Source organism: Oncorhynchus mykiss, chromosome 13, assembly GCF_057628025.1.
Source record: "Oncorhynchus mykiss isolate SJ-2025 chromosome 13, ASM5762802v1, whole genome shotgun sequence".
NCBI classification, from domain to species: Eukaryota; Metazoa; Chordata; class Actinopteri; order Salmoniformes; family Salmonidae; genus Oncorhynchus; species Oncorhynchus mykiss.
This window is the reverse complement of record NC_143034.1, coordinates 45,999,645-46,013,597: the sequence shown is the minus strand read 5'-3', so window position 1 is coordinate 46,013,597 and position 13,953 is coordinate 45,999,645. Positions and strand designations below refer to the sequence as shown.

The 13,953-nt window shown below is 43.1% G+C and overlaps 1 protein-coding gene across 2 annotated transcripts in view; it reads left to right on the top strand.

Moving 5' to 3' along the window:
* Positions 1–3,692: 3,692 nt before the first annotated feature.
* The window catches only part of LOC110486250 (ATP-citrate synthase), a 28,536-nt gene continuing 18,275 nt past the window's right edge, over positions 3,693–13,953 (top strand). For both annotated transcript variants that reach the window (XM_036940943.2, XM_036940942.2), the window contains exons 1-4: positions 3,693–3,917; positions 8,501–8,680; positions 11,450–11,572; positions 13,850–13,912. In XM_036940943.2, coding sequence (XP_036796838.2) covers positions 8,522–8,680; positions 11,450–11,572; positions 13,850–13,912 — 345 coding nt within the window. In that variant the 5' untranslated portion in view covers positions 3,693–3,917; positions 8,501–8,521. The remainder of the gene's footprint in view (positions 3,918–8,500; positions 8,681–11,449; positions 11,573–13,849; positions 13,913–13,953) is intronic.

Genomic DNA, 13,953 nt, shown 5'->3' with positions numbered 1-13,953 from the left:
TTTGAAATGTACAGTGACAGAATTCAGAACATGGGCCGTTCTTACAGTGCTCTCCCTGTACACCAAGTCAGAACTGTAGCATAAAGATGGCATATAAGCAGACCATGAAAGCTCTTTGCAATATTTGATTACATTTCTCAACAGGTTATAGGCTACATGTGCACCAAGTCAGAACAGGAGGTGAAATTAAGAGGTGAAAATAGACCAAATTATTAGGGTGAGGCACATTGGCTACTAACAGCTTACTACACAACACACTTAGTATTACTTTCTTAGCTACAGTACACATATCTCCCTGGCATATTACATAATTTATGCAGCAGCATACCACACATTTTTGGACTCACCTTGTGCTGTGCTCACTTGAACAGGAAGGTGGAGTGGCGGTCCTTCGTGGGCAAATTTTGTCATCAAAGTCTGGCGTTCTCTGGATTTATGATGCTTTCAAGACAACTGGGAACTCGGGGGAGGAAGAAAAAAAAGTTGAATCATGATGACGTCAGTGGTATTCAGGTCGTAGCTCTAGAAAGAGGCCCGAGTTCCCGGTTTACAATTCCAAGTTGGATGAAAATTCAAAACATGTTTTCCCAGTCGTAGCTAGTTTTTCCAGAGTTCCCAATTGTCTTCCAACTCACTAAAGTCTGATTTTGCAGTTTTGAGCATGGCATAAATCATGCTTCATTGACAGCATGGCCAATGTTGAATGTTTATAATTTTGAACTAGGAAAAGAGACCCTTAATCTTAGACTTGGGACCACACAACTACAGCCACTCCAATGAATAGCAGGCGAATGATTGCTTTGCAATGCTTGCAGTTAGCCACTGATTCCTTCCAAACCACTCATTGTTGAATTTGCGATTTCCATCGGCCATTTATGTCCAATGGCCGATGAGCACCGATACGTTGTATCTATAATTTCTCTTCATTATTTCTCTTCATATGACAACGATTAAAAGGATATGCCAGTAGATTGTTGACTTGATTCATGATGATGACTGCCAGCTAAGATTTTGAAAGTATGATGTTGACATGATCAGTCCAATCAAAGCTACTGTAGATATAACAGGATTTGACATAATTTTATCTGTGGCCAATGAGCTTGAGCCTTCTTGGATGGGCACTTCTAATGTAACTCTATGGCAGCATCCAAGGGGCTAGAATTTTAGAGCTCTACCCTTAGACATGGCGGTGACGTAGTGTCCACGTGAGTGACAGAATACTGAGCCAATCACGGCGCAGCGCTCAGTATTTTCTGCTGGCTTGCGCCACCACCAGAGAAAGCACTAAGCTTGGCTGAAACACCTGCATTTTGGAGCTGCCTTACTCAAGAAAACAAAAAAGAGACCAAGTTTGTATGCGGCTTTATTAACTCACTGATATATATATATTTTTGTTACATTGTTGGCAAACTGATATGTGACATGTGTTAATGCCAAAATAATATGCAAAACAGGCAAGCACCGCCCAAAAAATATATATTTTTTGGTGCTAGGTGCTAAAAATGTGGGCCTGCCCTGAATGACGGGTCGCCAATGCTGCACACCCATTTTAACAGTTAGGAAGCTATTGACTATTGACACTGTACAGTGAGACTCAGCCATTTTGTTTGTAGCTGGAGAAGTTGACCAGCAGATGGCACTCAGCCTCCGGATACTATTAGTACAATGTATGAAGAGAACATGACCTGAAGTATATTTCTCATCAGGCCAGTCAATGTTTGAAACTCCCAAAACTGAAGTGGCATACTGGTTGCAGCCACTTTTGAGGAAGTGTATCCAAGGCCAAAGGCTCTCGAACACCCCACTACAACACACACAATCCTACCTTCGTTACATTTTATTCTGGAAAGGCTCTGAGTTGAATGACCCAATTGTCAGACTGTCTAGTGGTGCGCCATCACCTCTCATTGCACCATATTGCACCACAACTGTGCAAGTTTTGATATCAATCATTTACACACCGGTGTGTATGAGAGAAAGAATTTGCAACTCTTACCAAGGTCTGTACTGCCAGCTGCACTAGACTGAGGATTACACACACTGACTGTACAGGGCACTTGGCTCATCTGACTAATATGATGCAAACGAGTCTTGCTCCTTCCAAATGAAATTGCTCCACCTTGAAATGGTCTGATTTTATTACACATTTGAATGTATTACCCTGCTTCTGTTCGTCATACTATAATGTACTATCTATCCTAGAAAATATATTGCATTGGTTAGACAGCCATTCTGCTGGTGTTCATAAAAAAACGTTGTTAGCGTTATTTTATTTGGAAGACAATACAAAACGATGTGACGAGAGTTAAAAAAGCAAGTGATAAGTGCATGTGCAGGATAGGTAAAAAATGATTATGACCTGGGATCCTTTGGACTTCCCTACCCTAAACCCTTACCCTAACCACAACCCTTACCTAACCTTAATCCTTAACCATTTTCAAATTCAACTAAAATCGGGTTTATATATACAGTAGATGATTGATTTGGGCGTTGTGTTGAAGCCACCCTGCCTCCATCTTGACACCCCCATCGTTGTAAAATATATTTTGGAAGCTATAAAATGCATTTATTAATGTTGACACTCGTTTTGCCACATTTATTATATTAAAGACACCTTAACGCATACTTTTAAATTATATTATGTGAGCTAAACATTAATATATATATATATATATATATATATATATATATATATATATATATATATATATATATATATATATATATATATATATATATATAGCAGTCCTCCATAGGAATACATTGAATTCTATTTCAATTAAGTGTTTTAAAGGAAGAAAATAGAATGTATTTAAGTATATTTTTAGTTGTAGTGGGGACAGTATCATTAGTCATCTAAAAAAAGTATACTTTAAGGAAATGTTTATATATATATATAAACATTTCCTTAAAGTATACTTTTTTTAGATGACTAATGTTACTGTCCCCACTACAACTAAAATATACTTAAATACATTCTATTTTCTTCCTTTAAAACACTTAATTGAAATAGAATTCAATGTATTCCTATGGAGGACTGCTCCTACTGTGGAGTGCCAATATGGCCGACCGGCGGCTTCAAAGCCGCTCAATGGCCAAAGACAGAGCATCAGCAATCCTTGGTTTGGTTTAAATGCATCATTGGACGTCTCAAGGATCTCAGATTCCACGGAACCCCAAAAGACTCTGAGGTGCATAAGGCACCTCCCCCTTTCAAATATTACTCGAACAAAATAAACAAACAAAATGGTATCCTGATTAATCAAACTCAAAAGCAAATCGTTTGGGATTCACACAAATAAAAATACCAGGGGTAAAAAAAAGCAATTTACTTGAAGGCCACTGAATGAAGATGCCTTTGGTGAATCATTGGCTACATGTTTATGTATGTACCTATATATGGTCAAGGCCAAGAGCAACGGGAAAATATAAATAGCCTTAATGTAGATGGACTTCAGTTCACTGGTGCCAGTATGTTATAAACCTTTAGTCTAATTGAAAAATGGAGACAATTTTACTTAAAAAAATATATATAAAAAAAATATGATCATGTTATTCCATTCTGATTGGCTACAGTACTAAACAGACAATGCCAGCCAATCAGTGTCCTACAGTTGAACAGCGTAGTCGTTTCTTTCAACGACAGGTGGGCGTGAGCGTTATGACGCAACAGCCATGGGGTGGTGTGACCCAATCAGAGAGCAGGGATATCAGCCAAGTCTATCGTCAGATAGGAAGAGGGGAGAAAACGGAGAACCCAGAAGTGAAATCAGTGGTCCACGCCGACAGCGAAGCCACAGATAGAAGGAGCAGTTAGCGGGATCATTGCCGGCTCATATCGTTTCTCAACCGAAACGATCCAAATCTTCTCAACAGAAAACCTGGGAGATCTTTTCCACAACTCTCAAGATATAAAGGTGAGATATATCTATGTGTAGATTTATTTGGATGTTTACAGATTGCAGAGAGTAATTGAAAGCTGACTTGAAAGTTACATCAAGTAGTGTAGCATGCGCAGTAAATGAAATTAAAAAGCTAACACAAATAAAGTGTGTGTGTGTGTGTGTGTGTGTGTGTGTGTGTGTGTGTGTGTGTGTGTGTGTGTGTGTGTGTGTGTGTGTGTGTGTGTGTGTGTGTGTGTGTGTGTGTGTGTGTGTGTGTGTGTGTGTGCGCACGCGCGAGAGACTGAGTAAGGGAAAGAAAGAGAGACACAAGACGAGTTGAACTGGTCAATCAACAGTACCAGTCTTGACTTCATACAGAATGAAGACATTATGAAAGCGTTATTGTGGCCACGGCTTTAACTTACTATAGTTTTTTTTTTTAATGTGTCAACTCATGGGCTGTGGCATGTTTATTTGTCCGTTTTACCCTTAATGTAGTTATTTATTGCCATTTAATCATTTTCACCTATTTCATTCTGTTAGAATGGAAGTCATAATGAATTAATTTTTTTTATTTATTTATATTTAACCTTTATTTAACTAGGCAAGTTATGTCTTTGACTAAATCAAATCATATTTTATTGGTCACATACATATGGTTAACAGATGTTATTGCGAGTGTAGCGAAATGCTTGTGCTTCTAGTTCCAACAGTGCAGCAATATCTAAAATGTAATCTAACAATTCCACCTCAACTACCTAATATACACACATCTAAGTAAAGGAATGGAATAAGAATATATACACATAAATATATATGGATGAGCAATGACAGAGCGGCATAGGCAAGATGCAATAGATGGTAAAAAATACAGTATATACATATGAGATGAGTAATGCAAGATATTTAAACATTATTAAAGTGACTAGTGATAATTTATTAAAGTGGCCAATGATTTCAAGTCTGTATGTAGGCAACAGCCTCTCTGTGTTAGTGATGGATGTTTAACAGTCTGATGGCCTTGAGATAGAATCTGTTTTTCAGTCTCTCGGTCCCAGCTTTGATGTACCTGTACTGACCTCGCCTTCTGGATGGTAGCGGGGTGAACAGGCAGTGGCTCAGTTGGTTGTTGTCCTTGATGATATTTTTGGCCTTCCTGTGACATCGGGTGCTGTAGGTGTCCTGGAGGGCAGGTAGTTTGCCCACCGGTGATGCGTTGTGCAGACCGCATCACCCTCTGGACCGCCCTGCGGTTATGGGCTGTGCAGTTGCCTTACCAGGCAGTGATGTAGCCCGACAGGATGATCTCAATTGTGCATCGTTAAAGTTTGTGAGCGTTTTAGGTGGCAAGCCAAATTTCTTCAGCCTCCTGAGGTTGAAGAGGCGCTGTTGCAACTTATTCACCACACTGTCGATATGGGTGAACCATTTCAGGTTGTCCGTGATGTGTACGCCAAGGAACTTAACTTTCCACCTTCTCCCCTGCTGTCCCGTCCATGTGGGGGGGGGGGGGGGTGCTCCCTCTGCTGTTTCCTGATGTCCACAATCATCTCCTTTGTTTTGTTGACGTTGAGTGAGAGGTTGTTTTCCTGACACCACACTCCGAGTGCCCTCACCTCCTCCCTGTAGGCCGTCTCATCATTGCTGGTAATCAAGTCTACTACTGTTGTGTCATCTGCAAACTTGATGATTGAGTTGGAGGTGTGCATGGCCACGCAGTCATGGGTGAACAGGAAGTACAAGAGGTGGCTGAGCACGCACCCTTGTGGGGCCCCAGTGTTGAGGATCAGCGAAGTGGAGATGTTGTTTCCTACCTTCACCACCTGGGGGCCGCCCATCAGGAAGTCCAGGACCCAATTGCACAGGGCGGGGTTGAGACCCAGGGCCTCAAACTTAATGATGAGTTTGGAGGCTATTATGGTGTTGAATGCTGAGCTGTAGTCAATAAACAACATTCTTACATAGGTATTCTTCTTGTCCAGATGGGATAGGGCAGTGTACAGTGTGATGGCGATTGCATCATCTGTGGACCTATTGGGGCAGTACGCAAATTGAAGTGGGTCTAGGGTGACCGGTAAGGTGGAGGTGATATGATCCTTGACTAGTCTCTCAAAGCACTTCATGATGATAAAAGTGAGTGCCACGGGGCGATAGTCATTTAGTTCAGCTACCTTTGCCTTAGGTTTTCTTTTTAAGTCAGAATGTTCAAGTGATCATGCATTTTAATAAACTTGGAATCCGATTCATAGAGAATCCTAATTGACACAAATCATGCATTATTAGTCCACTCTCAAAACACAGCTCTTGCTTTTTTTAAAAGCACTTCCTTGCTTTCCCCAAGTTCATTAGTCCAGAACAGATATATTCTCTAGCAGGCAGACAGATGCTTCTTTACATTTTTGAAGCACTGAAGTATTTTTGTAATTTCTACCTGTCAGAACCAGGTGCAGATGTTTCGGTGTTATTGTAGTATAAGGGAAGGCAATCTGGAGGTGTAGGGGACCAGGCCAGGTTAAGGTTAATTGCATTCTGACTTCAGTGCTGTGAAAGACAGTGTTTTTTTATTTTTTATATCTGATTTTTATCAGAAGAAGCCTGTGTTTCTGCTGTAGGTGTCAGTGGTTTTGATAAGTGTGTGTGTGATATGCATATTTTCTGGTGTGTGTGTGTGCCTTCATCCGTGTGTGTTTGCGTGCTTCAACCACTCTTGATCAATGTTATCCGTGCTGGATCATTTATGTTGGCGAGGAGGGGTGATATTTCATAGCGCTGACAAGCTGCTAGCAGAGAGGAAAGAGACAGATCTACTGTAGTGAGTCTGTCTCTCCTCCCATCCAGTGTTATATTGGCCTCGGACCAGAGCTATAGTGACTCAGGAAGAAGAGGGATTGATACTGAAGATGCTCCAACACCACCTCCATTCATTTATCTAATCAAGGGCTAGCAGGGCAGCAGCCCAGAGCAAAGCCTTCTCTGGTAGATACCAGGCTCTTTATCTGAATTCTACCCCCTTTTTCGTGACTTCCAAATGCTCTCCAATTACCATCTTGTCTTATTGCTGCAACACCCCAACGGGCTCTGGAGAGGGGCTATGCTTCTTAGCACCCACTTGGGATCGGACCCCAGGCTATAGTGACGCTGCAACACTGCGCCACTCAGGAGGCCACAGGGCTCTTTATCTGATGAAGGACACAGAGGGCAAGTTGACTGGGTGGTCCATCACTGCAAGAATACTGAAGAGCAACTTATTGTTTTATTGTCAATTTCTTAGTAGTGATATTACGGAGATTAGTTACCTGAGTCGGTTTGTATCAGCACAGTAATGGGACACATTTGTCATCATGATATCCATCTGGTCTGTGGTAAAAGCAATGATAACGCTCTGCCTAGTGAGTGTATCAGGAAGCCAAGGCCAGATCAATAACAACAGAATTGCCACATTGTGCTGGCGGAAGGAAATGGAGGGGGGCTGGGGGATAACGAGGGTGCATCCAATGTGTGGTGGAGGATGGGGGTTGGTCACGTTTGGTACTGTGAGTCTGGACATCCAAGTACCACATTCTGCTGTATAATGAATAATAATTAAATGTTCATTTTAAGAATGATCAAATCCTTTGTCCTGACCCTCTCCAAATATCTCATTTATGATTTTTATACATGTGTGTTGACAGACAGCTGCCTTTGATAGTCTCTTGGGAATATCTCCAATATCCCAAGTATGGAGTTCCGGGTCACCACGTCATACCAGGACGACCCTTCACCCGTTACAGGGTTTATACACGCGACCATGACATCACCGTAGTCTGACAATCGGGCCGTCAGGCTTATCTTGTTTGTGTATGAGGCTGCACGTCTGACACTGACACGTCTCATAATGTGTAGTTCATAGTAGAGAGTCCTCTCCTTCTGGTGTGATGTCCTTTTACCAACTGTTTATCCCTAGCACTACGAACACTGACTACACCCTTTATTCAATAGCAGTAGGTTCAAGGTGTGTCTGTGTGTGGGTGATTGTTTCTCTGTGTTTGTTTTGAGACAGCAATGCATCAGGCTCTCTGAAGGTTGTTTTATCGTGTGTGTGTGTGTGTGTGTGTGTGTGTTTGTCTGGTTATTGTCCTCTACACAAACTCCAGGCCCCCTCTCTGTGCTGTCTCTGGTGATTAAAGCTGTGTGTCTGTCTAGGGGTTCACCTGATTTGTTTAGCAGCCAGATGAGGGCTCATTACTCCATTAGAGTGCAGATCCTAGACCTGGGCTAATCAACTTAGCCTCAGCATCACTGCCTGCCTGGACAAGGTTTTTTTTTATTTAATAGCTGGGCCAATAAAGGATAGCATACTGAAGAGATGACGGGGCAGATCCTACAACATAGATAGAGACCTCCGATCTGCAGTTTGTGTGTAAATGAATAGCTCACTATATACCATAATTATCATGTAAGAGGCTGCTGTTGTTAAAGGCTGGCCCTATCCTCTCTGATGTGTCATATTTGGGAACTAGAATATCTTATACTTAAGCTAGTCACCCTGTACTGGTATGCACCTGTGGTTGTAATCGGGTTTACCTAATCTCTCGCTTTTGACCTGTCTCTCTCTCTCCCTCTCTCTCTCCTCTCAGACCACTGTTCTCTGATCTACCATGTCAGCCAAAGCCATCTCGGAGCAGACGGGGAAGGAGTTCCTCTATAAGTATATCTGTACATCTGCAGCGGTCCAGAACCGGTTCCGCTATGCCAACGTGACGACTGAGACCGACTTTGACCGGCTGGCACAGGACCACCCCTGGCTGCTCACTGAGGTAAGGAATAGCTGACCCATCGAAGGCCCATTTTTCTTTAGAACCAAATACCGACCTAGTACCTATGTCTTAACAGCAGCTCTTATGTCATTCAATCACCAACGGTCAATGGCACGACTGTCTTTTCAGACATCAACTATTTCTTCATAAGGATGACTGACCCACGCAAGGTTAAATGTTTGCTCAAAACAAGGATTACATTACAGTCAGTAGATTCAGTTTGGCTACATTTATAGTCATAAATCTGTCTCCGTGACTATCACAGCAGCCACCTTCCCTGACTGCAGCCTGTGTGAAATGCTACATTTATAGTCATAAATCTGTCTCCATGACTATCACAGCAGCCACCTTCCCCGACTGCAGCCTGTGTGAAATGCTACATTTATAGTCATAAATCTGTCTCCGTGACTATCACAGCAGCCACCTTCCCCGACTGCAGCCTGTGTGAAATGCTAGATTTATAGTGATAAATCTGTCTCCGTGACTATCACAGCAGCCACCTTCCCTGACTGCAGCCTGTGTGAAATGCTACATTTATAGTCATAAATCTGTCTCCGTGACTATCACAGCAGCCACCTTCCCCGACTGCAGCCTGTGTGAAATGCTACATTTTGTTTGCGGACACAATCACTTAGGCTAATGGAAGAGAGAGTAGAGTGGTCTCCTGGCTCTCGTTAGGACCCTAACGTCCTGGCTAGCAGGCCCATCTTCATTCCAGCCACTCTTCTGGCTGTAAAAACGTACATGAAGCAAGGTCAATGTAGAGGAGAATGAATGTCCGCATTGTCATCGGAATGCATCAGGAGGAATAAAAAAAAATGACATCCACAATGGGAGGAGACACTCTCTTTAAGAGCAGTCATAATTACCTCAGAGATGGAGGAGTCTGGGAGAAAGAGGGGTCTAATGGAATTACAGTATGACTCATCTCCCAGGGTAAAATATGTCCGTCCGTCCGTCCGTCCGAGAAGGATAGAGGAGGGTGGGTGTAGGCCCAGATACACATGAACCGGTGTGACAGGATTGATTAGGAAATTACATTAACTTTCTCCCTGGGCCCTCTCGGCCTGGTTTTACTGGCAGCACTCCAGATGATAATGGCTCAAGTCTCATAAAGTCACTTCTCTCTCCATCTCTGATTAACCCAAGAGAGGTAGCAGCCAGGGGGAGGATGGAGGAATGGAAGGAGGGACCCGAGAGACTTTTGATAAACAGCTTCTATCTCCAGGCCAGCAGTTTTGAACAGTCACCACCACCGTAGTCACTGTTACTAGCCGGTTACCACCCAGTACTCTACCCTGCAACTTAGTGACTCCTGCCCTATGTACATAGATTGATTGAACACTGGTCACTTCAATAATGTTTACATACTGTTTACCTACATCATATGTGTATATACTGTTTTCTAGTCATGGCTCATCCCCTATAACTACTGCTGTACACACCTTTTCTATTCATAGTCTATATAGTGAGCTCCCGAGTGGCGCAGCGGTCTAAGTCACTGCATCTCAGTCCTAGAGGCGTCACTACAGACCCTGGTTCAATTCCAAGCTGTATCACAACCGGCTGTGATTGGGAGTCCCATAGGGTGGCGCACAATTGGCCCAACGTTGTCCAGGTTAGGGTTTGACCAGGGTAGGCCGTCATTGTAAATGAGAATTTGTTCTTAACTGACTTGCCTAGTTAAATAAAAATATATACAGTGCCAGTCAAAAGTTTGGACACACCTATTCGCTCAGGGGTTTTTCTTCAATTTTACTATTTTATACGTGGTAGAATAATAGTGAAGACATCAAAACTATGAAATAACATATATGGAATCATGTAGTAACCAAAAAAGTGTTTTAAACAAATCTAAATATATTTATATTTCAGATTCTTCAAAGTAGCCACCCTTTGCCTTGATGACAGCTTTGCACACTCTTGGCTACTTTGAAGAATCTCAAATAGATTTTGATTAGTTTTTTTGGTTACTACCGAGTCGTGGTTTTGTCTCACCAGAGGTGATGGTCGGATTTGCGTTTATCGTCGAAGGAATGATTGTTACACCGAGGCTTGTACTCTGGAGCGGGATCGATTTGGAGGTGGATGGTCCGTCATGGTCTGGGGCGGTGTGTCCACAGCATCATCGGACTGAGCTTGTTGTCATTGCAGGCAATCTCAAAGCTGTGCATTACAGGGAAGACATCCTCCTCCCTCATGTGGTACCCTTCCTGAAGGCTCATCCTGACATGACCCTCCAGCATGACAATGCCACCAGCTATTCTGCTCATTTTGTGTGTGATTTCCTGCAAGACAGAACTGTCAGTGTTCTGCCATGGCAATTGAAGAGCCCGGATCACAATCCCATTGAGCACGTCTGGGACCTGTTTGGATCGGAGGGTGAGGGCAAGGGCCATTCCCCAACAGCGACAACATCTGCAAATCTGTGTACGCTACCAATAAACTTTGATTTGAGGGAGGACCCGGAAACCTACCTCCTGATCTACAGATATGGTTCTGATCAAGATGGGCTTCAAATGCTGAGGATTTGAAGTGTGTAATGATACCTGAAGTGAACTCGCCCGTTTGCGCCACACCTAAACGTCATCGTCGGCATATAACCTGTTATCATAAACAACAAATGAGCAATTTGTTAATGTGAGGCGAACTACGTTATCCTGTCATGGGTAGTCTAGTCTAAGGATGATCACTAAATCACAGTCACTTTATGTCCATTATCCTGGTGTTGTGATGCTAACAGTTCGACCCGTGTTGTCTGTTCCCTAGCGGCTGGTAGTGAAGCCAGACCAGCTGATCAAGCGACGGGGGAAGCTGGGACTGGTAGGTGTCAACCTGGATCTGAAAGGTGTCCGAGAGTGGCTGAAGACCCACCTCATGAGAGAGACCATGGTAGGTCATTGTGCACACACACACACATTCCTGGTCATGCACATTGAAACCCACCTCACCACAAGGCTCTTCAGTCTGCACTGTAGTGAACTCTTTCACTCTGCTCACTGTTTACTCTGTCTCCTGCAGAGCATTTGGTTCCACTCAGCCCTCTCTCTTTTCTCTCGTATTTCTCTCTTCATACCCTCTTTCCCATGGCCACTAGTACTACCCATCCAAGTTAAGTGTGTTTGTTTTGATGCATGTTAAACGCTTGCCTCCAGAGCTGCACAGATTGCTAATCGGCTCTCGGTCAGGTGCTAGTCAATCAAGCCAGTCAGCCGAGAACGGAGAGTCCTGCCTGTGAGTAAACGGGTTTCGGTGTAAGCCGAGCACGCTACAGTAGGTCCATCACTCTGTGTGCCACGTACATGTTTGTGTGCTTCATAAACCATGGGCTATGCGAGGGAGTGAGTGTGCGCGGGCTTGCGTTAGAGGCAGGCAGATGTGGGCTGCTGGATATATCACTGGCCAGACATTTTAGATGAAAACGTCAGTCGCTGCTGGAGACCATCAATAAGAAATAAATGAATTCACCGTTGTTAAGATGGTGTCGATCTGGATTAATCCATTTGTTTCGACTGGCTTGAACAGCTGTTGCTGTTATTTTAGAATCTGGTTAACTTGTTACAGTTATAGAACATGTTTCACAATATGTTGTGTGTTTTCATTGCTTAGATGTGTTTTTGGGTAGCTGTATATGGGATAGTTAGTGTATTTGTATTTACTACGGATCCCTCTTAGCAGCAGCTACTCTTCCTGGGGTCCAGCGAAATGAAGGCAGTTATACAATTTTAGAAAAAGAGTACAATACATTCACAACACATTAAGTGTGTTCTTTCAGACCTCTACTCTACTACCACATATCTACAACACATAATCTGTGTGTGTGTGTAGGTAGGTGCTTGTGCAGTAGCTGGATATTGAGATTAGATGGTGGTACTGGGTATTATGCTACCGTATGTGTTATTTGTGTGTAAGTGAATGACATTCTATAGTGTGTGTGTGTGTGTGTCTGAAAGAGACAGGGTGTTGTGTCCGGACGAGAGAGAAGAGGTGGTGTAGAGTTCAGTAACTGTGAACAATTTAGTCTGTCAGCTCGACTTTTTGTTCTCGCTCCCCTCTCACAACCCATCACTCTGTTTCTCCCCAGCTTATCAAATCACTATTCCCAGAGGTTGATGACTCCTCGCCTGGCTATTTCCCCCACTCTTTGACTACATAGCGTCCCTCAGTGATCGGGTGTAACCAGGATAGTTCATGTGTTACCAGGCGAATGGCTGTGAAACTGTCAGTGGTTATTATGCATCATATCAGTTGAATTGACTCCTTTTTTTGGTCACTACTTTAAGTTTGTGTAAAACTTCAATCATGTTTCACCTTTCTACTTAAAAAAAAAAAAAAATATTTTGAGCTCCTTAATCAATATATTCCTCCAACCTTTTCGCCCCTCTCTTCCGCCGTCTCCTCCCTCGTTCTCTAGGGAGCAGTGAGAGAATCAGTATGGAGATTATTTCAGGCTAGTTTGGCCTCAGCTCGTCTTTAATCAGATGGCCTCTTTTCTCCTTTTTATTCCATCTCTCGGAAATGTCAACCTTCTCCTTTTTCTCCCTTCTTTTTTTTCTTCTTCTGTCGGCTGACTGCTCTCCCTGGTTGTTTTATGTGTGGGGACCTTTTAACACAGGCAGTGTGACAGACAGCTAAATGAGCTCTCGTTTCACCTAGGACTATTACTAGACCGCTGCTCTGTGTGGACGTCATCCTCTGTCAGTTTTGGGCCTCCTTTTTTCAGGCTTTTATTCAACTACACTTTCTTGTCCCGTGGCCTGACTATTTAGTTTGTGTCTGCTCTGTGGCCACTTTGTGTTCACTTTGGGGCCTTGCGGTGTGTTCATTCATACTGCTTTTTATAGCCTCCCTCTCTCGTTTTCTCTCTCTCTCTGCTTCTCTCCCTCTATTAGTCCTGAGGGCGTACCTGTAAACAAGTGCAGTGTTGCGTTATGATGGATCCTCCTGACTCGCTACAGCTGGCTCACTTCAACTGCTCAGAGTAATAGTCATTATAGCATTGTAGTCTCCTGTGGGAATCAATGATGGTTTTGCCAAATGAAATGCTGCCTTTTTGCTCCATCAATTCTCTATTTCTCCCCAACACAATGTCTGTCTGTGAGCTTCTAAATAAGTCCTGTGTGTGTGTGTGTGTGTGTGTGTGTGTGTGTGTGTGTGTGTGTTTCTCAGGTGGGAAAAGCAAAGGGGATCCTGAAGAACTTCCTCATCGAGCCATTCGTAGCCCACAAGCAGGTGAACTATCTACGTGATGCGATTTCTCTAGTCTAGCTTCC